This window comes from Elgaria multicarinata, chromosome 15 (assembly GCF_023053635.1).
Source record: "Elgaria multicarinata webbii isolate HBS135686 ecotype San Diego chromosome 15, rElgMul1.1.pri, whole genome shotgun sequence".
In the NCBI taxonomy this organism is placed as follows: Eukaryota; Metazoa; Chordata; class Lepidosauria; order Squamata; family Anguidae; genus Elgaria; species Elgaria multicarinata.
The window spans coordinates 28,951,792-28,977,446 of record NC_086185.1 but is presented as its reverse complement, the minus strand read 5'-3'; the positions used below and the strand labels follow the sequence as shown (position 1 = coordinate 28,977,446).

Sequence of the window (25,655 nt, the reverse complement as noted above, 5' to 3'; positions counted from 1 at the left end):
TGTTAAAGATACAGGAGCCCTGTCCTCCTTTTCATAGGGTCACCCTAACTTCAGTTCAACTTGGCTGCCTGAAGCCTCATTCATTTCAATGGGTCTACTCTAAGTACGACTTCAGTTGGCGTCTACCCCCAGTCCGAAACATGTCACCACCACCAAGTTCCTTGAAATCAATGGGAAGGCAGCCTTGCGAGCCCGACAGTTCGTACCCATGCAGGTCTCCTTAGAAGTAAGACGTGCGGGCAGTGCAATCCTATGCATGTTTACTCAGATGTAAGTTCCTTATCCCAAGTGTGCAAGGGATCGTAGCCAAAGGCTGAATTCGGAGGACAGGCTAATCAACTGGGTGGTGGGGGTGGGGTGTAATAGTAGGGTGAACCTATGAAAAGGAGGACAGGGCTCCTGTATCTTTAACAGTTGTATTGAAAGGGGAGTTTCAGCAGGTGTCATTTGTATATATGGGGAACCTGGTGAAATGCCCTCTCCATCACAACAGTTAAAGCTGCAGGTGCCCTGCCCTCTTTTGTATCTGGTCACTCTAGTATAGCTCCTGCAGCTTTAACTGTTGTAATGAAAAGGGAATTTCACCAGGTTCTCCATATATACAAATGGCACCTGCTGAAATTCCCTTTTCTATGCCTTAAAGATACAGGAGCCCTGTCCTCCTTTTCATAGGGTCACCCTATGTAATATGAACAGAATGGGAAACAACCGTTGATTAGCGTGTCGTCCCAACTCAGCCTCAGTATAAGCACCGCCTGGAAACTTACTCCAGAGTAAGTGAGTTTAGGGTTACATTTGCAGCAGCTGTGCTTTTCTGAGTCCCAGGCACATCTACTTGGGAGTAGATCCTGTTGATTTTTCCACGCGGGTCATGTTCTGATGCTTTGCTTTCTGAGGAGTGGGAGCTGAACAACTACAAGAGATGGTGATGATAGACACACACACAGGGCAGGGCCCTCCTGCTTGCAACCTGAGCAGCAGAAATTTTATCAGTTAAGTTTTTTCTTGGCATTGAGATGGTGGGGTGTGAAAAGGCTTCACCTGCTGAACTTCTTCCTGCCAGGTGACTGTTCACAGCGATTTTGAGCTCCTTGGAGGACTGCGGGGGTCCAACCATAGTTAAACCAAACTCACATGCCTATGCAACACCTTTATGGTATCGCTACCAGGGCATGTGCCTGCGTTTCAGATTTGCATGCATCAGATTTGCCTGGGATTCAGCCCCCATGGGTCATATCTGTCTGTCTCCCACTGTGCTTTCAAAGGGCACTCGTTTGAGGATCAGCTGAAAAGCCAGGGAGATTCAAGCGGTATTAGGAACAAGGACAAAATTCTGGTGGGGGAGCATGACATTGTAATGTTTATGAGAAGCCTCTTGTTTTTCTTCACATCAAGAACATAACGGATGGCCTTGATAATAAGAGGTCATTGTTCTTCATCTAGTAAAACTGCAAGGGATTTTACAAGGAATCAAGTGAGAACAGAACGGAACTTGCTCTGCTTTCCCTTTTTATCTTTACAGGGAGGGAGACCACACAAGCCACAGGACAAAACAACAAGAGTTTCGGAGCAGAGTGGAGCCGATTAACGAGTCTGACGATATTGGTGCATTAGGTGAGGCTTCTTGAATGCCTGGCCAACCTCAGCAGAACCACAAAATGGGTTCCAGAATCTGCAGCTCTGCAAAACGACAGGCTGGCGTGGCAGTCAGAGGGAGGGAATTTCTGCCGCCAGTTTCACCTCTTTCCCCCAGCTGACCAATCACTCTCACTTTTCATCAATCGAGCCCAATGTTTCAGCCGCTGCTGCTAACTTCCCGGCCTCCATCAGACGAGCGTTTTATTGCACGCTCGTTGCTGGGCACTCACGGATTTCCACAGGTCCCTCTCATGACGTCGTCTGCCTCCTGCCCCTTCTAGCCTTCTTTGCGCAACAAAAAAAACCCCACCCCCGGTAAGTCCAACTTATTTTTAAAGAGGGAAGTTGCCACTATCTCCTGCTGTGTGCAGGAGAAGCAGTGCAATCAAAACGGCCCACTGAATGGGCAACGTGTACGTTGTTTACTTCCTCTTTCAAAAGAGGAAGTAATGAGGGAGAAACTTGTGAGCGGAAAAGCGACGGTAAGAGAACGCGATCCCCCCCGCCCCCCGTGTGATGATGCTCCCCTCTCAGAGGATATTTTAGCAGTCACTTTCCGAGGGCCCGCCCTCTGGGTGCGGAAGCACAAGTGTCTTCTAACAGATGTTCTGGCAAACGCCGTCAGAGACTTCTGTAAGGATTACTACTCAACGAGATGTGCACAGAATCACGAACCAGCTTTTGGGCTCTTCTGCACACTCGTCTGGGAGTAAGCCCCATTGAATCCAGTGTGACTTACTTCTGAGTATCCATGTGTAGCATTGCACTGTCAGTCTTCTAAAAATTGTGCTTCATTAATTAAGAACTTCAGATCCTGGAGATTTTTGCAGACCTACATTCTTCCTAATCTGTTCGAGCGGCCTTGTTCCCCTTTTCTGCGCCTTGGACTTCTCCGTTGCAACCTACTTCTTGATCCAAAGAAGGGTGGGGGAGAAGGGACAGGCTTCACTCCAATGCCATGTACCAGAATTCCTGCATTCTCCTTTGCCTGCCTTCACACAGGGACAAAAGGGGGCAAGTTACATGGACAAGACCTGAAGACCTTTTTATTTTCTGAAGACCTTTTTATTCTCTCAGTATTTTAACACTTAACTTTAACTTAAATTTTACTGTTCTAACCCTGTATTTTAATCTTATATCACTTTTGCTGCATGGTTTTGTCCTGGTTGTGCTTTTTATACTGTATTTTGTATTTGTGCTTTTAACCTGTTGGTTGTTTTATTAAGGTTTTAATTTTTGTGAACCGCCCAGAGAGCTTCAGCTATTGGGCGGTATAAAAATGTAATAAATAAATAAATAAACAAAACACACTCGATTTAGCCCTACCCTTGAAATCTATGGTTTAAGGGAGAAAGTGCAGTCCATGGCTCAGGAGTAGGCTTTTTACAAGGCCAGCTTCCTAGTAATGAGAACAAGACAGCCCTGGGGACTTAACAGGATCTTTGAAATGCAATGCCTCTTTATTTACAAACATATTGCAAATGGAGCTCTTTGGAAGTAAAGCACAGTCCTAAAGCAGGCAGCACAGCTGCTATTCCTGCATCAGAGCTCCAAAGAACGACAGCATGAATTCTGCAGCTGCCCCCCAAAGCTGCAGGCTGTTTAACGGGCTCCATCTAAACGCCCAGCTCTTCGCATGGCGTGTCCCTCTGCCCGCATTCAAACTGGTTCTCTGCCCACATGCGCGCGCGCCCACACCCTCACCCTGCAGGGAGATGGCCTATTGTGCAAGCAAGCAAAAGAAAACAAATTGTTCTTGGAACTCCACAAGTCCATTGATGTTGTATTACTATGAGTACACAACTTTATTCTGCTTCTCAGGTTTGCCAGAGGGAGGGGAGGGGAGGGGAGGGGGGACAGAAATGGCTGGACATGCCCAATTTTGCCATTCCATTTGCATCCCATTCAGCATGTAATGTCATTCTGCGGAGAATTTGAGGAGGGGGAGTGTTGGCTAACAGACGTCTGCTGCTGCTGCTGCAAAACACTGGGGAGGGATTCAGTGCAATTTTCTCTCCACTGTACTTCTCCAATTTTGAGCTGAAGTTCTCTACAAAGAACATTTGGTTCTCCCAGAGCTTCAGAACCAGGATCATGCCCATTTTTCTTCTGTTGTGTAGTAAAAGGAGTGCCATTTACTGACTCCAACTGGCTCACCAGTTGAGCCCTCCGAGGGAAGGTCAACACCGGATTACGGTCACTATCTCCAAACTACTATCCTGATGACTTCCAGATTAGACTACTGCAAAACATTCTATATGGTGTGGCCCCTGAAGATGGTTTGGAAACTGCTGATGATACAAAATGCCGTTGAATGGTACCTGTTAGTAAGAACACATTCCATCTGTTCTAAAACATTTGCATTATCCATTTTCTTTAGGACCTAAATCAAGGTGTTGCTTTTGACCCCTATAGCCTTGTGGGACCGGGACCCTGGCTATCGCAGGGAGAGCTGTCTTCCATATGACCAGCTGGGCATAAGTTGTAAGAGCTTCCAATTGTGCAAAGCTCCAGGTAACGGCCCCATCCTCAGGAGAAGTAAGATGGTCATCTATCGGAAGGAGGGGTCTGTCCTGTGGAGGTTGCACGATTATGGAACATGACCCACCCACCCCAAACCAGTCTCTGCTTGTATGTATGTATTTATTTATTTGTCTGTTCAGACAATTTGATCCAGCTGCTCCATCTCCAAACGTGATCGGAATGACCTCTCATCATTCTGATCAAATCACGCCACTCCTTTAATCCCTTTATTGGCTTCCTGTCCAATTCCGAATCAGCACAAGTATATCAGCTTTACCTTGAAGGCTTTATCTCTCTGCTCTTCCATCCCAGTCCACACCTGCTCGCTCCCCCAGCCCTGCCACCCTCGGCCATCTGAAGGTCTCCAGCTCCCTCAAAGGGCTCTGCCCTTTCTCTGTTGCCATCTTGTGATGGGAAGGCTTCTGGATCTCGCGGATCCATGCCTCTCCTTCCCCTTTCCCTCCCCTCCCCTCTCACCACCAGGCCCACTTTCCACCCTCCACGATCTCTTCCACGGTCGCTGTTGCAAACTGAGAAAGCGGAGCTGCCCCAGACTTTTCCAGTGCAGGGCAGGGAGAAGGTCCACGATCAGACCTCTTCTGTGCTTGTAGCTTTGTCTGTTGCTGCGGAGGAGGAGTTCTGCAGCATCCTATAAGGACATCAGAAGAGCCCTGAGGCTGGATCAGATCAAGACTTCGACTAGTCCAGAACTCGGTTCACACAGTGGCCAACGAGCTGTTGACCAGGGACCGACAAGCAGGACACGGTGTAACAGCACCCTCCCACCCAGGTTCCCCAGCAACTGGTGTATACAGGCTTACTGCCTCTGATATTTGAGGCAGCACATAGCTATCAAGGCCAGAACTGCACCAAGCAGGATATAACCCTTTGAAGATGGTTTGAAAACTGTATATGGAGGGTGTCCTGGGCCCCAACAGCTGTCAAAATCATTATAAAGCATTTTAAAGCAGTAGTGTAGATCCTGCCATTCTTAGCCTTCTCCTCTAGGAATTTATCCAACCTCCTTTTAAAGCCATCCTAATTGGTGGCCATTGCTACATCTTGTGGAAATGAGTTCCATAATTTGACTATGCGCTGTATGAAGAAGTCCTTCCTTTTATTTGTCCTGGATCTCCCACCAATCAGTTTCATGGGATAACCCTGGGTTCTAGTATTTTGAGAGAGGGAGAAAAATGTCTCCGTATCCACATTCTCCACACCGTGCAGAATTTTGTACACCTCTATGATGTCTCCCCTTAGCCTCCTTTTCTCCAAGCTAAACAGTCCCAGTTGATGCAACCTTCCCTCATAGGGGAGATGCTCCAGCCCCTTAATCATTTTAGTTGCCCTTTTCTGCACTCTTTCCAGCTCTATAATATCCTTTTTTAGGTGCAGTGACCAGAACTGTACACAGTATTCTAAGGGTGGTTGCACCATGGATTTGTATAAAGGCAGTATGATACTGGCCATTTTATTCTCAATTATCTAACATGGAGTTTGCCTTCTTTACAGCAGCCGCACACTGGGTGGACGTTTTCACTGAGCTGTCTACCACAATCCCAAGATCTGTTTCTTGTTTGGTCACCGCCAGCTCAGATTCCATCAGGTTATACTTGAAGTTGGTTTTTATTGCCCCAACATGCATCACCTTACACTTGCTTACACCCTCCCACCCATGTTCCCCAGCAACTGGTGCACACAGGCTAATTGCCTCAAATACTGGAGATAGCACACAACCATCAGGGCTAGTAGCCATTGATAGCCTTTGCCTCCAGGAATTTATCCAACCCCCTTTTAAAACCATCCAAATTGGTGGCCATCACCACATCCTGTGGTAGTGAGTTCCATAATTTGACTATGTGCTGTATGAAGAAGTCCTTCCTTTTATTTGTCCTGGATCTCCCACCAATCAGTTTCATGGGATAACCCCCCTTGGGTTCTAATATTATGGAAGAGGGAGAAAAATGTCTCCCTGTCCACCTTCCCCACACTGTGCAGAATTTTGGACACCTCTATGATGTCTCCCCTCAGCCTCCTTTTTCCCAAGCTAAACAATCCCAGCTGTTGTAACCTCTCCTCATACGGGAGATGCTCCAGCCCCTTAATCGTTTTGGTCACCTTTTTCTGCACTTTTCCCAGTTCTATAATATTCCCCCTCCTTTTTTTTATTAAGGTGTGGTGACCAGAATGCTGTCTAGGGGGCATAGGCTCGCTCTGTCTGGCAGTTTAAGAATGAGAGGTTTTTATCATTGCTTTTATGCAGACTTACACTCTTGTTCTATTCCAGTTGAACTGGAGTTTATTTTATACTTGTGTTTATTTTTTACAGCCTTGTGAAGTTTCGTTTTGTTTGTTTGTTTTACTTTGAAAGGCAGGCGGGGGGTGGGGGGGAGAAATAAATACATGTATATATGGAAGAAAATCCTGTTGGTCTTGATGGGCCTGGCTTCCAAATAGGGTTGCAGCCTTTGTCTAAATATGTGGGGGGGGAGGGGGAGGCTGAGGAAGAGGTTTCTGGGTTTGCGTTTGCACGAGCTTTTCATCAGCATTAGAGCCCATGTTGCCTTTGGCTGACGCTTTAAAAATGTGTTTTCAATTGTATTTTGCTTGGCACCCAGACATCCTCAGGCACCAACGGAACTCTAAAAGTAACGTTTTACCGTGCTTTGGAGTTGAGGCTCTCCGCGTACTTATAATAAATGCAATAAAATTGCACTGGAACAGAGCTACTGTCTTTGCAAAACAGAGGCACGGGCGGATCTCTGCAAACCGGTACAGCAAGGCCAGGAGGCAATGTACATCCCGGGGCCCGTGTCAAGGATAGGCAGGCGTGGTCCGTTATCTGCCGAGGGTCCCCTAGAGAGAGCCTCCGGGGGATGCTGCTCTTCACCACGGAAACCTCCTTGTTCGCCTGCCTCTCTCTTTGGCCCAGTCAGTGGTGGTGGTGAGAATGAGGATCGCTGGATGCCGCTGCTTCCTCGCTCGTAGGTTCTCTGCTTGTCAAGTAAGCGAGAGGTAGAAACGGCCAGGAGCAATAGCTGCCGGTGATGCTGGTGCTGAGAAGGTCGACTCACCAAAGTCTATACAGACTTTCCAGTAGGGCTGTGCACGGACTCCCCGAATCGCTTCGTGGCCCAATCCGCAACTTTTGGATCGGGCTGATCCGCTTTGGGCCGATCCGCCCCTCCCCTCCCCTGCTCTGCTCTGCGGAGCAAGATCCGGAGGGGTGGATCGACATTTTGCACCCCACTTTCCTACTTACTTGCCTCCACAGCGGACGGCGGAGGCAGGTAAGTGGGGAAGGGGGGCAAAATGGGGGCTGAATAAGCCCCCCTCCCGCCTTACCTGCCTCTGTCGCCGGCTTCAACTGACGCCGCGGGCTCAAACCGGAAGACCAGGCCACGGCCTGGTCTTCCGGTTTGAGCCCGCGGCGTCAGTTGAAGCTGGCGATGGAGACAGGTAAGCCCCCCTCCCCCCTGGCCCCTTACCTGGCTCCGCTACTGTCGCCGCATAGACTGAGGCGGTGGTGTCGCCACGTCTAAGCCTCCCTCCCCCCACTTACCTGCGTCCGGAGCTCCAGATCGAGGCGAACTGCTTCACCTCAATCTGCAGCTCCCCCGACCCAATCTGCCTCTGACTTTAGCAGAGGCGGATTGGGTCGCTCCGCTCCGGATTCGCACAGCCCTACTTTCCAGCACTGTTGGAAGGAAGGTAATATGAAAGCACAGCGATGCAAGGTGGATTCCTGCATTGAGCAGGGGGTTGGACTCGGTGGCCTTATAGGCCCCTTCCAACTGTACTATTCTACGATTCTATGAAGCTGTGTCCTCAGGCCCACTGCAATGGCACAGGAAGTTACGGGGCACACATTCAATTTGTGCACATTGCCAGCAAGGCCAGAAGCTGTGGGCAAGTAGGGGCTGGACTCCCAGGGTTGTGTGAGCAATGCGCACTGCCTGAACCTATGCATCACTGTTCACACAGTGTTCACACTTTCCTGAATGTTGGCTACAGTGTGGAAATGATTTAAAAATGTGCACAAAAATCCACAGAAAAGGGGAAAATGTGTACAAAATGTGTAAATTTGGAAAATGCATACAAAAATGCATGCATGTGCCTAAAATTACTAAAGATTTTCATGTAGGCTTAAAAAAGAGAAAATAAGCAACACATTTATAAAGTTACGCAGAAAAAGGATTGAACAAACTTAGTGTAGGAAAAATAAGAAACTGAGTGGAATCAGACTTGACAGATTCATCCATCTCTCTGGCAGGTCCACCTCCTGTACTAATCCCAGCATGGCATGCACCCAATATGAAAATCAATTTTCAACTCCTCTGCTCAGTTAGCCACTCCAGGACTGGACATTTAATACTGTCTGGTCCTGGTAAAGAAGGTACCTGAGCAGCTCCCCATGGGAGAGCAGCAAGGCCCAAGTCTAGCTTTCTGGGATCGGTCCACTGGATTAAGCGGCAAGTAGCAGCATCCAGGAAAGGAAAAGCTCAAATTCCAAACATGAAAGCAGTAAGTGGAAAGGAAGCCGCCACTTGACCTGGCAGTAGGGGCGGCCCTACCATTAGGGAGAGTGAAGCAGTTCCCTCAGGTGGCTGATGTTGGGAGGTGGCAAAAAGGTGTTGGCAGAGACACCTGCATGCCGTGTGGCCTGCTCTGTGTGTCCTAAGTTAGCCTGCTGGCTTCAGGAGCAGTGGAGGATGCTGCCCCATCATCAGTATTGAAGAGCGATGCATCTGCTAGTCCAGTTGGATTTTGTGCATGGAATGAGAGGGGACGCCGCCATCTTGTCCCAGCAGCAAAAGGGCTCAAGTCACCCCTGTTTAGCAGGATCCTCTCATAGCAAAGGTTGTTCAAACGGAACCTTCCACTTTCAGTGCATGCCTTTAAGGGCCTGGTGGAGCTGGATTGGGCCTTGAGGGATCAGCTAAGTGAGTCCCCAGTTAGGTGACTTGTATTTCAGCCTACGTGACCCTCTTGAGGGACACTGTTCAGTCTGCTTCCTACAACGATCCTTTGCACACTTATTTATTTTATTATTGCATTTATATCCCACCCTTTTTCCTCCAAGGAACCCAAGGCGGCGTACCTAATCCTCCTGCTCTTCTCCATTTTATCCTCACAACAACAACCCTGTGAGGTAGGTTGGGCTGAGAGTCTGTGACTGGCCCAAAGTCACCCAGCGGGTTTCCATGGCCAAGTCAGGACTAGAACCCGGATCTCCCGACTCCCAGTCTGACACTTTAGCCACTACACCACACTGGCTCTCCACTTATCTAAGAGTAAGCCCCCATTTAACAAAGCAGGACTAACGTCTGCATTAAGTAAATATGCAATCCTATGCATATTTTCCTGCTGGATATGAGTTGAGATGATGAGTTGCCCCGATGAATCGCTAACTCTTTTCTGCCCTCGCTGGATGCCCCTGCCCAACTTGCTGTGCTTAGGATTTCTCTGAGTACGTTTTACATTTTGAATAGAAGCACGCACCGCCGCTCCAGCCAAGGCCCTTAGAGCTGAGCAGCCAGACATCAAAGCGAAACGTCTCTTCCTCCGCCTAAACATTATTCTTGACCGAATCTCACTCTGATTGTTTCCAAGTTGCACCCCGTGAAACCGGGACCAAGCGGGGGGGGGGGGGGGCGAAAGAGGCAGAAAAGGAGCACAGTTACTTGGAGGCCCGGACTTCATGTCCCAACGAATGGAATGTCATGTTTTGACTTCTGATTGGCTGAGGAATGCAGGAGTCAGTTTTCACTGGAGCTGATCAAAAAGTTTCCCTCTGCCTGTCTGTGCAGAATCTTTGGGGAAAGGGGGCCGGCAGTGGCGGCTCCTCCGGTTTTGTCTCTCCTCCAACATGCTGCTTCAATGAAACCGCCAGAAGATCCCATTGTAAGGATCCGTGAGAAAGGAGTGCGGCAGACCTTCTTCCTGCTTCTTTTCTTTTCCACAACCCTCTTTCCCATCGCAACAGAGCTCATCGGGTCTCCCTCCCTGGCATGCGCTTCATCGCTTGGAATACTATGTCACAGTACTCCACCAATTTCCTCTTGGTTCCCATCCCTGAATATCCCGTCTTGGACTGCGTGCCCAACAAAATCATCAAACTGGTCGTCTTGGGCAGTAGCGGCGTTGGCAAAACAGGTAAGTCCTTGGAGATGGCTCCGGTCAGTGTACGCTTTCCCTTCCTTTTCTTAACTTTCCCTGCCAGCCAGATCTGCAGTCTGATTTCATGTTAACGTTTGATAGAAATAACAATCCAAGTTCGTGCTGATCTTTCAGAATGCAAAGGTTAATGAGATGTTTTTCATGGCCATGACGAAATCAAAGGCCTGGGAAGTTTTACTAGATGCATCAGGCAAAAGGCCGGCGTAAAGAGAAGGCAAGGGGGGAGCTTGGCATCAGCCTGGAAAAATGGGGTTGCATTCTAGGTGCCAGGGAGAGCCCTGCTTCTGGGTCTCGCTCATTGGAAACTGACCGGGGGTTCGTCAATGAGAAGACTAGTAAGGGTGGACAAACTTCTGTGTTGGATCATGGCTGGACCCCGGTCACCAGGTCCCACCTGCAGCATAAGGTGGCAAAAGAGAGGACTGGGTGCTCGGAGATCCAGTTGGCCTGGACGATGCCACACACAGGGGTATTGCTGGGCACTGAAAAGATTCGGGGGCCCAGGCCCATGGGGCACACATCCGCAAATGCTAATTTATACCTATACATACACATTTTGAAACAATTGCCGGGGTTTATTTAAATTTCGCAGCAGCAGACACAGCTAGCCAATCAATTTCTCATCCAAATGACCTGAAATAAAATAAATCATTCAGTTACTTTGCACCCTGACCAAGATCATCCAAAGGTAATGGAAAAAGCCCCCCCCCTCCCCTAAATTTCACTGTCATGCAGGAGAGAGAGAAATGTGTGGGGTGTAGGGTGTTGGAGAATGTAGGGAAGGGGAGATTTAACCCTTCCCTCCCAGGCTGCAACCTGCTCTTCAGAATTGCTCCCTGCCTGGCAATTAATCTTAAAGAAAAGCTTTTTTCCATTCATATCAAGGGACACTCAGGGCTCTGGGAGAAAGGTCGGACGCCTTGGGAAATAGTTCTCGGGCCCAGGCCTAGCAGTGCCCTCACCCCACATGAACTGAATGTGGGAAGGAGAGCATCAGAAGCTGCTTTATTGTTCCAGATCAGGATATTTCTCCACCTAGCTCAGCACTGTCCATTCTGACTGTTCATGATGTCAGGCAGAAAAGCGTCCTTCGCATCACCTGCTTCTTGGAACTGGAGAGGCCAAGGGCCAACGCTTTTGTAAAATCTGCTCCATCTGCATGTCATGGATTGTTGAGTGCCTTTCATTCCATCATCCACTCATTGACAGAATTCGGGTTTTTTTCAATTTCCCAAATTTGCGCAAATTCACATTTGCGCGAATCCACGCTTCTGAATCCCCCATGCAGAAATTCCCCCACAAGTGTGTATTTTCATCCTTTAACCTATGGTGGAAATGCACATTTTCAGTCAGTGCTATTTTATTTTATGTATTTTTCAAGGACTAAATTTGCGTAAAATTCTCCCCCCCCCCCTCAATTAAATAAATAAAAAAGTCCCCCAAGTCTGCGAAATCTGTGCAATTCAGGAAAAGCTGGTCTGCTGTGGAGTCCAGAAGCCAGGATCATAGAAATCCAAACTCATAGCTTCCATTGCGATTTCTCCGACGCCTCTACATGCAGGTGTTCTACCGCTGCGCACTGGTCCCTCGTAGAAGAGGCAGCCTTCCTGCTTTCCACCTGCAAGAGAGTGACAACTGGCCGCTTTCTGCTTCACTAGCAACAGCTGTGACCAACCCCCTGGCTGCCAAAGCACCCAGCCAGGCCCCTTAGAACACGGCCTGGATTCCCCCACCAGGCCCTGCAGCCCCTGGGCAGATGTCTCGGGAGTGGGGGTGGGTGGGGTGGGAACGGCTGCCTGCACACATAGAGTTTGACGACTAACTGTTGAGCACCTGTCTCTCTCGTTGGAGGCAGGGCTGGGCGCTCAGGGTCTCAGTTTTCAGAGGGTGCCTGGGGCCGCACCCTTCAGGAGGGGGAGGAGAGTGGAAGACACCCACAGGAGAGCCATGAGGGGTGGAAAGATGAGGAGCTGATAGTAGTCTGCTCTGAGATCCTAGCAAAACTCTGCAAGCAGCAGATGGGGTGGGCACTTATATATCCACATGCCAGCTCCAGGCTTCTGAGGGTCCACGGCCAAGACACCCTCCAAGGGCCCCCCTCCTTCACTGAGTCTGCCTTCTCACCTCCATGGGCACCCTCCTCCTCTTCCTCATCATGGCTCCCACGTGCTGGCATGGCAGCCACAGAGCCAGGGAGCAAGGAGACCTCCTTCCCACCACCACTATTGTCTGGGCCAGAGAGAGGGCTGGAGGCGGAGCAAGTGAACAAGGTGGTTGCAAGGGTGAAGAGGAGGAGCAACTCCTGGCGGTTCTTGCCAGTGGGCCCTTGCTGAGGGTGGGTTCCTCTGCAGGTGCCCATCCACGCTTACCCTTAACGCCAGCCCTGTTCCTATCCAGTCATTCAGGTTCATGCCCAAAGCAGCTCAGTGGGTCTTTTCACCAGGCAAGATGGTAGGGAAGACATGGGCAACAAACGCGGTGAAATAGCCTTGAGCATCCATGGATTCTCAAATGCAGCAGGCAGGGATTCTGCATGTCCACCTCAGGATCATTGCTGATGGAAGAGAATTCTGGGACGTGACCTGGGTGCACAACACGTTTTTCATAGTAGTAGTAGAAGAAGTCATATTTTTATTAGGTCTGGGCAGATCCCCCACCCCCTGGCTCACCTTGGAGGCCAATTCGGCACTTCTGAATCAACCCTGATTTGGCTCGGGGCTCCTCGGAACTTCCCTGGCCCACTTCAGATTTGAAATCCGTAGGATTCCCCTCCTCTCCTGCTCACCCCCCCAAACCCAGTAAGCCGCTGCTCACCCCCACCGCCCCCCGGAACTCACTCGTGCCAGTGAGCCCTCCACCCTCCAGTAGAGCCGCTCTGACCTACTATAGATCTACTGTTGCGAACTATGGCAGCAAGAAAACCCCATTTCCAGAAGTGGTGCTTTTTCGGCCACCATAGTTTGCAACAGTTGATCTATGGCAAGGCAGAGCTGCCATCTCCCTTAAAGCTGTCAGCTGTCCTGGGGGCTCTATGAATCAGCCCGCCTGTACTCAGATTTGGTGTTCGGAACCAAGGCAGTGCACAGCCCTAATTTTTATCCTACCCCCTCAGCCATAAAAGAGCTCCTGGGGCAGCTTACTATCAATCAATGAAACAAGACAGTGCCCATTCACAGGCTTACAATCTAAAATGACACAACACACAAGGAAAGAGTGACGAGGAGGGGAAATGGGGAAAAAAATTAAGTAGTTTTTCAGCCAGGTTGGCGGAACGGCCCTGCTTCACTTCTCGTCTCCAGGTTGGGAGGGACAAAGTCCAACTGGAGCAGGCTCTGATGTTCCCTTAGTAAGGATTAGAGGCACCATTCCTGGAAAAGATGGCAAAAGAGGTCTGCATGATTTGGCATGTGCTAGTTTGTATGTATAGATGCAAATTTGGACAAAATACTCTAATTTCAGTAGAATTACAGTACATCATCCCATAGTGGGGAATACTGGCTTGCTCGGTCCGCTCTCTGAGTGCTGATGTTTGTTGATGGGCTTCTTCTCTACGGCCCTGTCGGTGCCGCCCCTTCTTTTGGTTCATTATCATAGAATAGTAGAGCCAACAGTGTGACATGGAAGACAAATGCTATTTTGGGCTGCATTAATAGAAGTATAGCTTCCAAATCACGTGAGGTACTGGTTCCTCTCTATTCGGCCCTGGTTAGGCCTCATCTAGAGTATTGCGTCCAGTTCTGGGCTCCACAATTCAAGAAGGACGCAGACAAGCTGGAGCGTGTTCAGAGGAGGGCAACCAGGATGATCAGGGGTCTGGAAACAAAGCCCTATGAAGAGAGACTGAAAGAACTGGGCATGTTTAGCCTGGAGAAGAGAAGATTGAGGGGAGACCTGATAGCACTCTTCAAATACTTAAAAGGTTGTCACACAGAGGAGGGCCAGGATCTCTTCTCGATCCTCCCAGAGTGCAGGACACGGAATAACGGGCTCAAATTAAAGGAAGCCAGAGTCCAGCTGGACATCAGGAAAAACTTCCTGACTGTTAGAGCAGTATGACAATGGAATCAGTTACCTAGGGAGGTTGTGGCCTCTCCCACACTAGAGGCGTTCAAGAGGCAGCTGGACAACCTTCTGTCAGGGATGCTTTAGGGTGGATTCCTGCATTGAGCAGGGGTTGGACTCGATGGCCTTATAGGCCCCATACTATTCTATGATTCTATGATCCTATGAATTTGCCATTCAAGCACCCTTTCTTTGTGCTTTCTTTCCTCTCCTCTCCCTTGCCTCACTTTCTCCTTCCTCCTTCATGGTCACTCTCACAACTGGATTTTGGAGCAGACTTCTTCTCCCCTTTGGATCCTGGAAGTAGGATTACGATTGAGCCATTTTCCATTTCCATCTTTGCTGTTTCCTAGCCCTGACTAAAAACAGAAGAACAAAACAATACAAAAAACGTTCCTCTGTGTGTGCGCATCCGTGCGGGTGTGTATTTCCATTATTTTTTTTTAAAAAAGACTCTTTTAGGTACTTGCTTTAAGAATTTCTCAAAAGTCTTCAAAACAGATCCCACCATGCTGCCAGCCAATTTTTTTACAAAACCGGGAGGGAAAATTCTTTTCCTGGGGAACCCACAGAAGGAAGGGGCCCACCAGGAAGAAAAATAACCCCCTCCCCAACTTGTAACATAAACCCACTGAGGGACCCCAGAATGTAGTCTAAAAGCCACTGAGGGTGGAGCTGCATGTTAGCAAATGTGAGCTTCCAAACCCAAGGTCCCGTGAATGTGTGTGATGGAGCCCCCTTCCCACGACCTGCGATTCTCAGCTTCGACGCCCCCCCTTCCTGAGTCTGGTTTTCCCCAGCTGGAATTTACTTCCGGAGTTTACTTCTCAAGTTGGAGTCAAGCTGGGGTGGAGGGGTGGGGATCGGCCAGCCGGGCACGTTTGTCTCAGAGAATCAGTGAGAAGCAAAAGGATTAAGCTTTTCCCTTGTGCCTCACCAATTCTCCCCTACAAACGTTTCCCCTTTGTTCACATGAGCAAGGGGGCAAAGGCAGTGTTGCGGGACCCAATGTTTGGGTTATATAGTTCCATCCTCATCTAGCCATCTGCCTGGGAAAGCTTACATGAAACCAGAGCATGTGTGCCAGCACTTTTCTCTGCTGCAGTAAGCGTTAGATATGATGTGTGTGTGTGTGTGTGTGTGTGTGTGTGTGTGTGTGTGTGTGTCACGTGGTTCATTTCCTCAAAACAATAAACTGGGCTAAAAGGCACTGTGGGAAATCATTCCACTTCGTATAAGAGAGGCAGCAGTTTGCAACGCTGTTTCCCAGCCTTCCTAATGAAGGCATGCCAGAGAGCCATTAAAAGAAGAAGAAAACAAATGAACCTTTTCCAAGAGTACAAACAAACAGACTCATTTCTAGCAGAGAGGAAGCCTTAAACATGGGCTAGATCTACACAGAGCAGGATGTAACACTTTGAAAACGGTATATGGAACGTGTCCTGGGCCCGAACAGTTCTCAAAACTGTTATGAACCATTATAAAGCAGAAGTGTAGATCCTGCCGTGGCAACATCAAATGTCCCTGGCCGTAATCGTATACCCACTTCTCTGCGAGAAAGTGCCGTTGAACTTAATGGGACTTCGTTCTGAATAGTCTGCATGGGAGTAGTGAAGTGAGAGAACGGACTTTAAATCTAGAAGGTTTGGATTAAGGTTGCTTTGTAGATCAATTTGTGGCGATTTCATCTGGGACCTGATCTACACCAAGCAGGATGTAACACTTTGAAAGCGGTTTGAAAACGGCACATGGGGGGATTCCACACGTCGTACTGAGGGTGCTTCCATGCGCCCCCAGTGCACCCCCAAAGCTATCGTGTAAATTGCCTGGAGAAGAGACGAGGAAGAGTCGTCCTTGCCGCCGCCGCCACCCACCTACCTCCGACCCGGCCGGGTCGGAGAGCTCGGCGGAAGAAGGCGGGGTAGTTGTCAATACCATTATAAACCTTTATAAAGCAGTTGTGTAGATCCTGCCTGGGTTAATGAATTCACATCCACACCATAACTACATTTAGGCCTCTTGTGAAGGAAGATTGATCCCAAATCCATTTTCAAACCCTAATGAAAACTTGGTTTGAGTAGCTTAAGGTGCAATCCTATGCATGCTGAGACAGAAGGGAAAAAAGTCCTACCACTCCCATCATTCCCGAGCCAGCCATGCTGGAAATTGTAGGGGTCTTTTTTCCGTCTCAACATGCATAGGATTGCATCGTTACTGTAGTTCATCATCCACTCCCAGAAAAACTCCAGATGGAGGTCATATTTCATGAATATCTATAGGGGTACTTGTGACTTAATTTGCTACAAATCTATATTGTGAGCCTCACATATTTTTCCAGATGTGTCATGGAAATTGCATCAACCTGGGCTAGGCCTGTGAGTCATTTTTCTGTGGCTGTAATAATTAGATTCTGGAGAGTTCTGGCTATTACATTGCCCTAAGTTTCTAGCCAACTGATGGTGAAGATTTGTTTGAATATAGAGAATAATTTATTTATGTTATTTATTTATTTATTTATTACATTTTTATACCGCCCTATATGTTCATAGGATAATGATGTGAATTGTGCAGGTTTGGGGGTGATGTCTTGTTGCAGTCATACATCTGTTGGGTGTTGGGCCATAACTCCCATGCTCCGCCTCAGTCATCAAGGCCAGTGTCCTGGGGAGGATGGAACTTGTAGTCCAACACATCCGGAGGGCACCAGGTTGGGGAAGTCTGCCTTGTTGCAGCCCTGAGAAATTGCCCTTCACTGAGGAACAAGCTCTCACCCACTCCTATTACTGAAAAGTGTGCAGTACCATGGCCAAAAATGACGTGTTTAAATGCCACGGCAGGCTGCACGCAGGCGAAAAGTGGTAATTTCTGATTAAAAGGTCTCTCTCTCTCTCTCTCTCTCTCTCTCTCTCTCTCTCTGTTCTTGTTTTGCAGCTCTCATCGTGCGCTTTCTCACTAAGAGATTTATTGGAGACTACGAGGCCAACACTGGTATGTCTAGTTTGTAACCCCGCTTTTCAGATTCCGATTCCAACGGACGCATTTGTGTCTGGTACCAGAGAGCCAAAAGGTGGTGGGCTGGCTGGCTGAACTCTGAAGCAGATGGTGGCCATGGTGTACGGAGGACGCTGGATTGCACCTCCCAACCAAAACACCCTGCGGTTCTTCCCTTTCCTTTTTATCTTAACTATAAGGCCGGGGAGATATTCTGAATTAAGACCTGGAATGAAAAGAAAAGTGTGGTCTTGTGTAGGTAGCCCAGAAGATCCGGGATCGGTTGGTGGGAGGGGGTGTTGCAATGGCATATCCCAGAGCAGCACTCTTATTTATTATTTAAGGATTTTTAAAAGGATTTTTATGTCGCCATTCAGCCAAAAAAGGCTCTCACGGGCGGCTTACAAAAGTATTTCTTGACAGTCCCTGCCCACAGGCTTACAATCTAAAAGACATGACACAAAAAGAAAGGGGATTGGGAGGGAGGAGGAGGAGGAGGGGGAAAAGGAAAGCAAATTCAGGCACTACAATCTTAGTTGTAAAGTTCAGCAGTTACAGTTGACAGCAGGAGGGAGGGGGCTCTCAGCTGGAGCTGGACCCAGGCACGGTGAAGAGGTGCCTGGCTGCTGCTTCCTCCCTCACTGGTGGCCTCTCCAGAGACAGTTGGTAGCAGGAGGGAGGGGGCTCTCAGCTGGAGCTGGACCCAGGCACGATGGAGAGGTGCCTGGCTGCTGCTTCCTCCCTCACTGATGGCCTCTCCAGAGACAGTTGGTAGCAGGAGGGAGGGGGCTCTCAGCTGGAGCTGGACCCAGGCACGATGGAGAGGTGCCTGGCTGCTGCTTCCTCCCTCACTGATGGCCTCTCCAGAGACAGTTGGTAGCAGGAGGGAGGGGGCTCTCAGCTGGAGCTGGACCCAGGCACGGTGGAGAGGTGCCTGGCTGCTGCTTCCTCCCTCACTGGTAGCCTCTCCAGAGACAGTTGGTAGCAGGAGGGAGGGGGCTCTCAGCTGGAGCTGGACCCAGGCACGATGGAGAGGTGCCTGGCTGCTGCTTCCTCCCTCACTGGTGGCCTCTCTCTTATGGAGAGCTGGAAAGAGAGGATTTGAAAGCATACTTTGGTATGTGGCGACGTGGTGTTCTCGCAGAAGCCATCCAGCAAGCGGACTCGGGGGGGGGCTCTCAATCTGTACACCCCTTCTTTCCCTCACTTGATGTTTTTTGTCTGAGGGGCCTTGCATTTCTAAAGCCGATCCTCATTTCATTTGGTGCTGCAGATTACAAGCAAGACCAAAATACTATTCAAGCATCTAAAAGGTGTATATTTTCAGTGAATTGCCTCTGGCTATGAAAAACGATCAATCAAACCCCCATTATTTACGATCCTTCTCTTCCAAACCCCTCTCTGATTTTTAGCCAATATAATATCCACTCTGATGAAAAAGGACGAGAGGAATGATTTTGGCTGACGCACCTCTAATAAAATAAAGTAACAGCCAGGATCAAAGAATCTTTGCTTGCACTGGCTGAGCAAATGGTTGCCAAGACTTCTCTGCTCCTTTTCCCCAACTCCCACCCCCATGCCAGAAAATGAAATGGGACGTCCTATCATAAAGACGAGAGCGGTAAAGCAGCAGTTTCTGCAGCTGAAACTCTCCCCATGGCCTGAGTTCGATCCCAGCAGAAGCTGGTTTCAGGCAGCCGGCTCGGGTCGACTCAGCCTTCCATCCTCCCGAGGTCGGTAAAATGAGTACCCAGTTAGCTGGGGGAAAGGTAATCACGGCCGGGGAAGGCAACGGCAAACTACCCCGCTATAAGGCCTGCCAAGAAAACGTCAGCGAAAGCTGGCGTCCCTCCAAGAGTCAGTAATGACTCAGTGCTTGCACGAGAGGTTCCTTTCCTTTCCCTAGTTTTTAGTGGTGCTAAATGGGGTCAAGCGCTGAAATGAAAGCTGCTGCCAAATGACCAGCAACAACGTGGCGTGGGGTGTTCCTGTGCATTTAACTTGGCCCTCAGAAATCAATAGATGACGGTTTTTCAAATTAAGCCACTGGTAAAGACATAGTGACAAAGGTCAGTAAAAATGCTGGCCATATTAGGTATTTATTTTCCCCAATACTAATTCTTCAGAACTATCTAAGGCCAGAGTCTGACTTTGATTTTGTGATGCAACAAAGGTAGCATGGGATGATTTTTCTTTTCTTTTCTTTTTTCTTCTTATCATTTTTGCATCATCAACATTTCTACAGAATGCCTCTCTGGGTGGTATATTTATGAGGTTTAGCATATCCAGGAGGGGATCTACACATTGTACTGAAGGCGCTTGCGTACGCCTCCAGTCTGCCCCCAAAACGATTGTGTAGATCCCCGCCCAGAAGAGGCGGAGGAAGAGACGGAGGCGGCGGCGGCTGGGGAATCCGGCCGCGTCCTTGCAGCCCCCGCCGGCCTTCTGCTGCCGGGGAAAGAGCCACCCGGGTCTCTCTCACACACACCCGCACACGCGCACGCACACACACAGATTTTTGGTTCCTGCATGTTTGTTCCTGTGCTCTTTCGCCGGCAGTGGGAGGCCGGCGGGGAGGTGGGCGGCGGCGGCGGCAAGGACGCAGCTGGATTCCCCAGCCTCCTCCTCCTCCCTCTTTTTTTCATCAAAAGCAACTGCATGCCAGGAAACACATCTCCTGCTGAATTTCTGGCTGGTTTAATTGACCTATGATAAAATGTGATCGTCACGTTATTATTTTTTTCCAGCAGGTCAGGCAGAAGTTCACTAGGCCAAGCTCCATGCATGGAGGTACTTCTCCTGTTGAATTTCAGCCGGTCACACCTGGTGATCATACAATCATACAATAGTAGAGTTGGAAGGGGCCTATAAGGCCATCAAGTCCAATTCCCTGCTCAATGCAGGAATCTACCTTAAAGCATCCCTGACAGATGGCTGACCAGATGCACCTTGAAGGCCTCTAGTGTGGGAGAGCCCACAACCTCCCTAGGTCATTGGTTCCATTGACATACTACTCTTAAAATCAGGAAGTTTTTCCTAATGCCCAGCCGTAATCTGGCTTCCTGTAACTTGAGCCCATTATTCCATGTCCTGCACTCTGGGAGGATCGAGAAGAGATCCTGGCCCTCCTCTGTGTGACAACGTTTTAAGTATTTGAAGAGTGCTATCATGTCTCCCCTCAATCTTCTCTTCTCCAGGCTAAACATGCCCAGTTCTTTCAGCCTCTCCTCATAGGGCTTTGTTTCTAGTTGTGATAGACTTTAAACATCTATAGTGGAAAAGATCAAGAGTCAGTCAATACTCCTGTTTGATTAATGATAAGCAGGTAATGTCCCCTCGCTGTCCCTTTCACGGATCAAAGTGCATGGCTGCTGGGCTTTCCCTCTGTCCGTGTTGCTCTTAAGCAGTTAGACAGTCAACCACCTGCCCTTGGTCCATGCATTTGGTTCACTGGCACTTGTTTCTGTGTGATTGGCTCTGCATAGGCCTGGACTGCAAAGAAAGAACGATCCAGGGATTTGCTGCTAGAGAATTATCACTGGGAATGGCATGTTTTCCCCCCCAATGAGCAGCCAAGTCTTCAGCAATCCTTGAAGCAGAGACAAATATGCTAAAGATAGGAAACAGGTGGTCATATATGGCCATGATCACAGGGAAATGCTTCTCCAGCTGCTGGGGGTTCGGGCCAAACATGATTAGTGTCTGGAAGTCCCGGGACATCTCCCTTTGATGTGTGATGGAAGAGGAACAGTATGCTGTCTGGTCATATAAAATGGTGTAGGATTCTCAGCCAGGTACATTTTTCCTCTCTCTGCAACCACATTCCCAGTTTGCTTGGGAGGGGGCCTAGTTCAGGCTCAGAGCAACTGCTTTGTATGGACTTAAGAACATCAGACCAAGGGTCCATCTAGTCCAGCACTCTGGGGAAGGGTCTGGGTTCAATCCCTGCCATCTCCATGTATGGCTGGGAAAGGAGCCTCTTTAAAAACTCCAGTCAGCTGCTGCCAGTCAGTGTAGACCAAGGGTAAAATCCAGCATAAACCTTAACTTAAAGTTGACCCATTGAAATGAATGGGACTGAGTTAGTCCCCTTCATTTCAGTGGGTCTGCTCTAACATTGACTTTCACCCCAACTGTCCCCAACCAGAGCTGCTCCAGATGTGTTAGATTACAACTTCCATCATACCCAGCGGGGGGGGGGGTGCCCTAAAGATACATCAGTTTATTCATAGACATTATTGCCCGTGCCTTGGTCAATGCGCCGTGTTTCCATTTTGGACGCCCAGCGGCCACTGGTGCTTCTGCAAAGGAAGCTTTAGAGCAGACTTCTCCAGCCTGGGGTCCTCCAGATGTGTTGCATTACAGCCACCATCATGCCCAGCCAGCATATTGGTTAGGGTGATGGGTGTTGTAGTGCAACACATCTGGAGGCTGTCGGGTTGGAGAAGGGTTATGTAGACCTTTATTTATGTATTTATTTATTTGTTGCATTTCTATGCCACCCCAATAGTTGAAGCTCTCTGAGCGGTTCACACAAATGATTGTCTAATAACCGAAGTCCATGTGCTAGATGGACTAATGAGCCAAGTCCTTATATTTATTTGTTTATTTAATTAATTTATATACCGCCCCATAGCCGAAGCTCTCTGGGCGGTTTACAAACGTTAAAAACAGTGAACATTAAAAAGTATACGAAATGTAAAACCATGCATTCATTCTCTTCTTTTTTGCCCCTAGGTGCCTTGTATTCCAGAAAATTCACCATCGATGGAGAACAGATCTCATTACAAGTTCAGGACACACCCTTTGTTTCGCTGGAGGTATAATGGCTGCTTTGATACAGAGGTGCTTCAAAACAAAGGTTTAACAGGCTCCAAACAACCCCCCCCCCCATTTTGGTGCCCTCCATTGGCCCCATTGGCTGGGGCTAATGGGAGTTGTAGTCCAACACATCTGGAGGGCACCCATTTGGGGTAAGGCTGCTGTAAGCGTTCAACTACCGTGTTGTACAAAAACACATCTTAGTTGGAAGCTCAAAACAAAATACGAAATTCCAGCCTGAAGGTCACTGCGCTCTGGTTGGATGGCTTGTGATGTTTACAGCTAGAACTCCCTTGTTCTGAAAGATGGAGACGGCTGCATCCACACACGCAGAAGGACCAGTTGGGTACGAATCCTGCTGTGGTAGAATGGGCTGTACTACTGCAGGCGACAGAAGGTGCTTCCTGCGAACTTCCTGCAAGGAGAAATCAAGAATAGCAAGGGGAGGCTATCTCCCTGATGTAGTTGCTTTCTACTTACGGGGAAGTTTTGTTGTGGTGGTTTAAAAAAAACCCAACAACAACGAGGGGGGTATTAAAAAATAGTCGTGCATTGTGGCCTGCCAGGTCTTTGGTGCTCCCACCCTGTGTCAGCTGTTGGCTCCGATGTCGGTGGGATGGTAAATCCGTGCCAGGTTTCAGTCAGAACAGAACTCTAAAGGAGCTACTCTCCAAGGAGAGCTCCTTTAGAGTGGTTCTGACTAAAACCTGGCACGGATTTACCATCCCACCGACACTGGAGCCACTAGCCGTCACTGCTTCTATGCTAGTCCATATTTGTAGGCAGCACAACTAGGGGTCCTACTGAAGCCCTGATTGGCTGCCACAGTTGCCATGGAGCTGCATTCATCACTATGGCAACATTTCACAGGCCTGCAAAACCTATTTGAGCAGAGATGACAGTGGGACCCTGAACCCCACCCCAAAACAACTACTGTGTGTCCCCACTAAGGGCAGGAATCAGGGCTCATCAGAGACGGCTCAACCCCGGAGCCAGTTTTCAACAGCAGGGATAATCTCTACATCACTAGCTTCAAGAACATCATGTAGGACTTGTCTGATGGGAAAGTGCTTCTGACCATCTGCAGAGTCCATTTCCCTTGATAATGAAAATTTCGAGTCACAGCCCACACCTGAAGGATTATAGAACCTGCATTCCAGGAAGGTTTAAGCCCCAGCTCTGTCATTTTACAAATGAGTCCATGGTAGCAGGGTCTTCCTGTCATTCTATTTTTAGCTCTGATTAACATGATAATCTCCAGCATCAAACTTTTAAAGAGGAAAATCACACATTACAGGCAAACACAGGACTAAAATGTTTTGAGTAGAGAACAGCAGTGTCTCCATCGCACCATTTTTAAACTCTCTAGAAAAAAAGAGAGTTTCGGTTGTATCCAAAATTATCTTAAATCCAGCGGCTGTTTTAAGTAGGACTAACATTGCATCCAACCCTTTGTCTCCAGCCAAAGGGTGCGGTAATACGGATTTTCATTTGGATCCAGGTCGGTAGAGATTTTCTGGCATAGACTGAGCTACTGCAGGAATGGCATTTTCTCATGGTGTTGTGAAGTTCCAAGGACTCGCTCAGGCACATAATTTTGCCTAAAATGTTATTCTTGGAAAGAGAAAGCCAAAAGTGAGGAGATAAGGAGGTTGTTGGCTGATGAGCTGCTGTCTGAAAAGTGCAGCGTCAGTAACTATTTCTGTGTATGATTAAAATGAAATTATTAAGGAAACATTTCCTTTTTTAAAAAAGAAAAAAAAGAAGAAGCAACCTCGCTAGGCATCTAGTTTTCATTATGTCTCATTTCATTTTGGTTATTGGGTCCATTTCATTCTTGCCTGAGATCAGATATAACAAAATGAATTTTCTAGTCACTGCATTTGCCTTGTGGACATTCTTTTCTGTAAGTCTTTTGTTTCATTGATTTATTTATTTATTGAACTGGGGAACCCGCTCTTATCTCCAACCACTGATCAGAGATAAGACTGGGGTTTCCCCTCTTAGTGCTGGACAAAGGCAGCCTTTCTCTAGTGCTGAGCATTGGGTGAGACCTGGGAGAGGGGAAAGGACCTTGGTCAGACAACTGGTAGGCCAGATGGGAAACCCTTGCAGGCCAGATCTGGCCCATAGGCTGGTGGTTCCCCATCCCTGACCTAGAGATGGGTCAAAGGTAGTCGCACCTCTAAATAGGAAACACACCTGACTTTTTTTTTTAACGGCATCTTAACCTCTTCCCTCCTGGATTTTCGATGGCAGGACGAGAATGACACCATCTGCTGCCAGGAACAGATAAACCGGTCCATCTACTGGGCCGATGGCTTTGTGTTTGTCTACTCCATCACGGACTACGAGAGCTACCGTGCCATCCGGCCCTTGCACCAGCATATTCGGAAGATCCACCCCAACGCCAACATCCCGCTGCTGCTCATGGCCAACAAAGCGGACCTGCTCCGAGCCCGGCAAGTGTCTGCCAAAGAAGGCCGCCAGCTGGCAAACGAGCTGGGCTGCACGTACTCCGAAGTGTCCGCACGGGAGAACTGCGAAGGGGTCCACGAGGCCTTTAAGCAGCTGTGCCAGGAGATGAGCAGGCTGATCGGGGGTTGCAACGGGGAGAAGCGCAGAGGGCTCCATCTCGTCCGGCCCAAGTCCCCCAACATGCAGGATTTGAAAAGGAGGCTCAAGCAAGCCTTGTCTTCGAAAGGGAGGGCAACCACAATGCTCTGATGTATCCCCTGGTACCAGCGGAGGGGAAAGAAGTAACCAGACAATTGATATTTATACCTATTTATGGCCTTTCTCTGCCAGCATCCTTTTGTGTGAAAGAATTCCTTTCTGAAAAGGAAGCCATGATGGATGGCCACGCTTGGAATTTCGACCCTTTGGTTAAAAATGGTCACCAAGTTCAAAGACAGGCATTCTCAGACAAAACGAGAAACTTTAGCTGGGAGTTTCGTCCACAGTGTGAGCTCAGTGTCCTAACTGGCATGACAGACAGATATTCCTATCAACAAATCAAACTCTGCTTTAGCCATGTGTCTTGCTTCTCCATGTTTCAAGCAGGCAGCCCGCTTCCCCTCCCTACTCTAATTCTGTAGGTGTTACATATATGTTTATTCATTTTTACAATCGTCCTTTGCGCTTTTAAGGAAAATAAACACACACACACATCTTAAACACAGTTGCAAAACTGCTCTGGAAACAGGAAGTGTTGACTTCACAGGTTCTAGCCAATATGCACTCTTCACAGATGGATCTTCCCCATTCCAATTTCACCACACTGAAAACGTGCACAGCAAGCCTTTTTAAGAGCTCGCCTTGAAAAAGAGAAATACCAAGACTTCCTCTCGCTTCTCTTGCATTGGCATGTTGGAGAGAAGTAGTTCTAATTTTATCTAGGACAGTACTCAAGTTTGGAATGAATGACTCATTCAGCACCA

General features: G+C 48.5%; 1 protein-coding gene across 1 annotated transcript; it reads left to right on the top strand.

Annotated features, from left to right (window-relative positions):
* The first annotated feature begins 10,172 nt into the window (after window positions 1-10,172).
* Window positions 10,173-25,372, top strand: LOC134409114 (ras-like protein family member 11A-like). The gene is made up of 4 exons (XM_063141694.1): window positions 10,173-10,317; window positions 17,335-17,391; window positions 22,132-22,214; window positions 24,475-25,372. Exons 1-4 carry the CDS (start codon window positions 10,173-10,175, stop codon window positions 24,940-24,942), a joined length of 753 nt encoding a protein of 250 aa, XP_062997764.1. The 3' UTR covers window positions 24,943-25,372.
* Window positions 25,373-25,655: the final 283 nt, after the last annotated feature.

Bases quoted from the DNA above. Each gene is read 5' to 3' on its own strand.
- LOC134409114 (XM_063141694.1), top strand. From the start codon at position 10,173: ATGCGCTTCATCGCTTGGAATACTATGTCACAGTACTCCACCAATTTC. The intron at 10,318-17,334 runs GTAAGTCCTTGG...CTTGTTTTGCAG, and splicing joins TAGCGGCGTTGGCAAAACAG to CTCTCATCGTGCGCTTTCTC. The intron at 22,215-24,474 runs GTATAATGGCTG...TTTCGATGGCAG, and splicing joins CACCCTTTGTTTCGCTGGAG to GACGAGAATGACACCATCTG.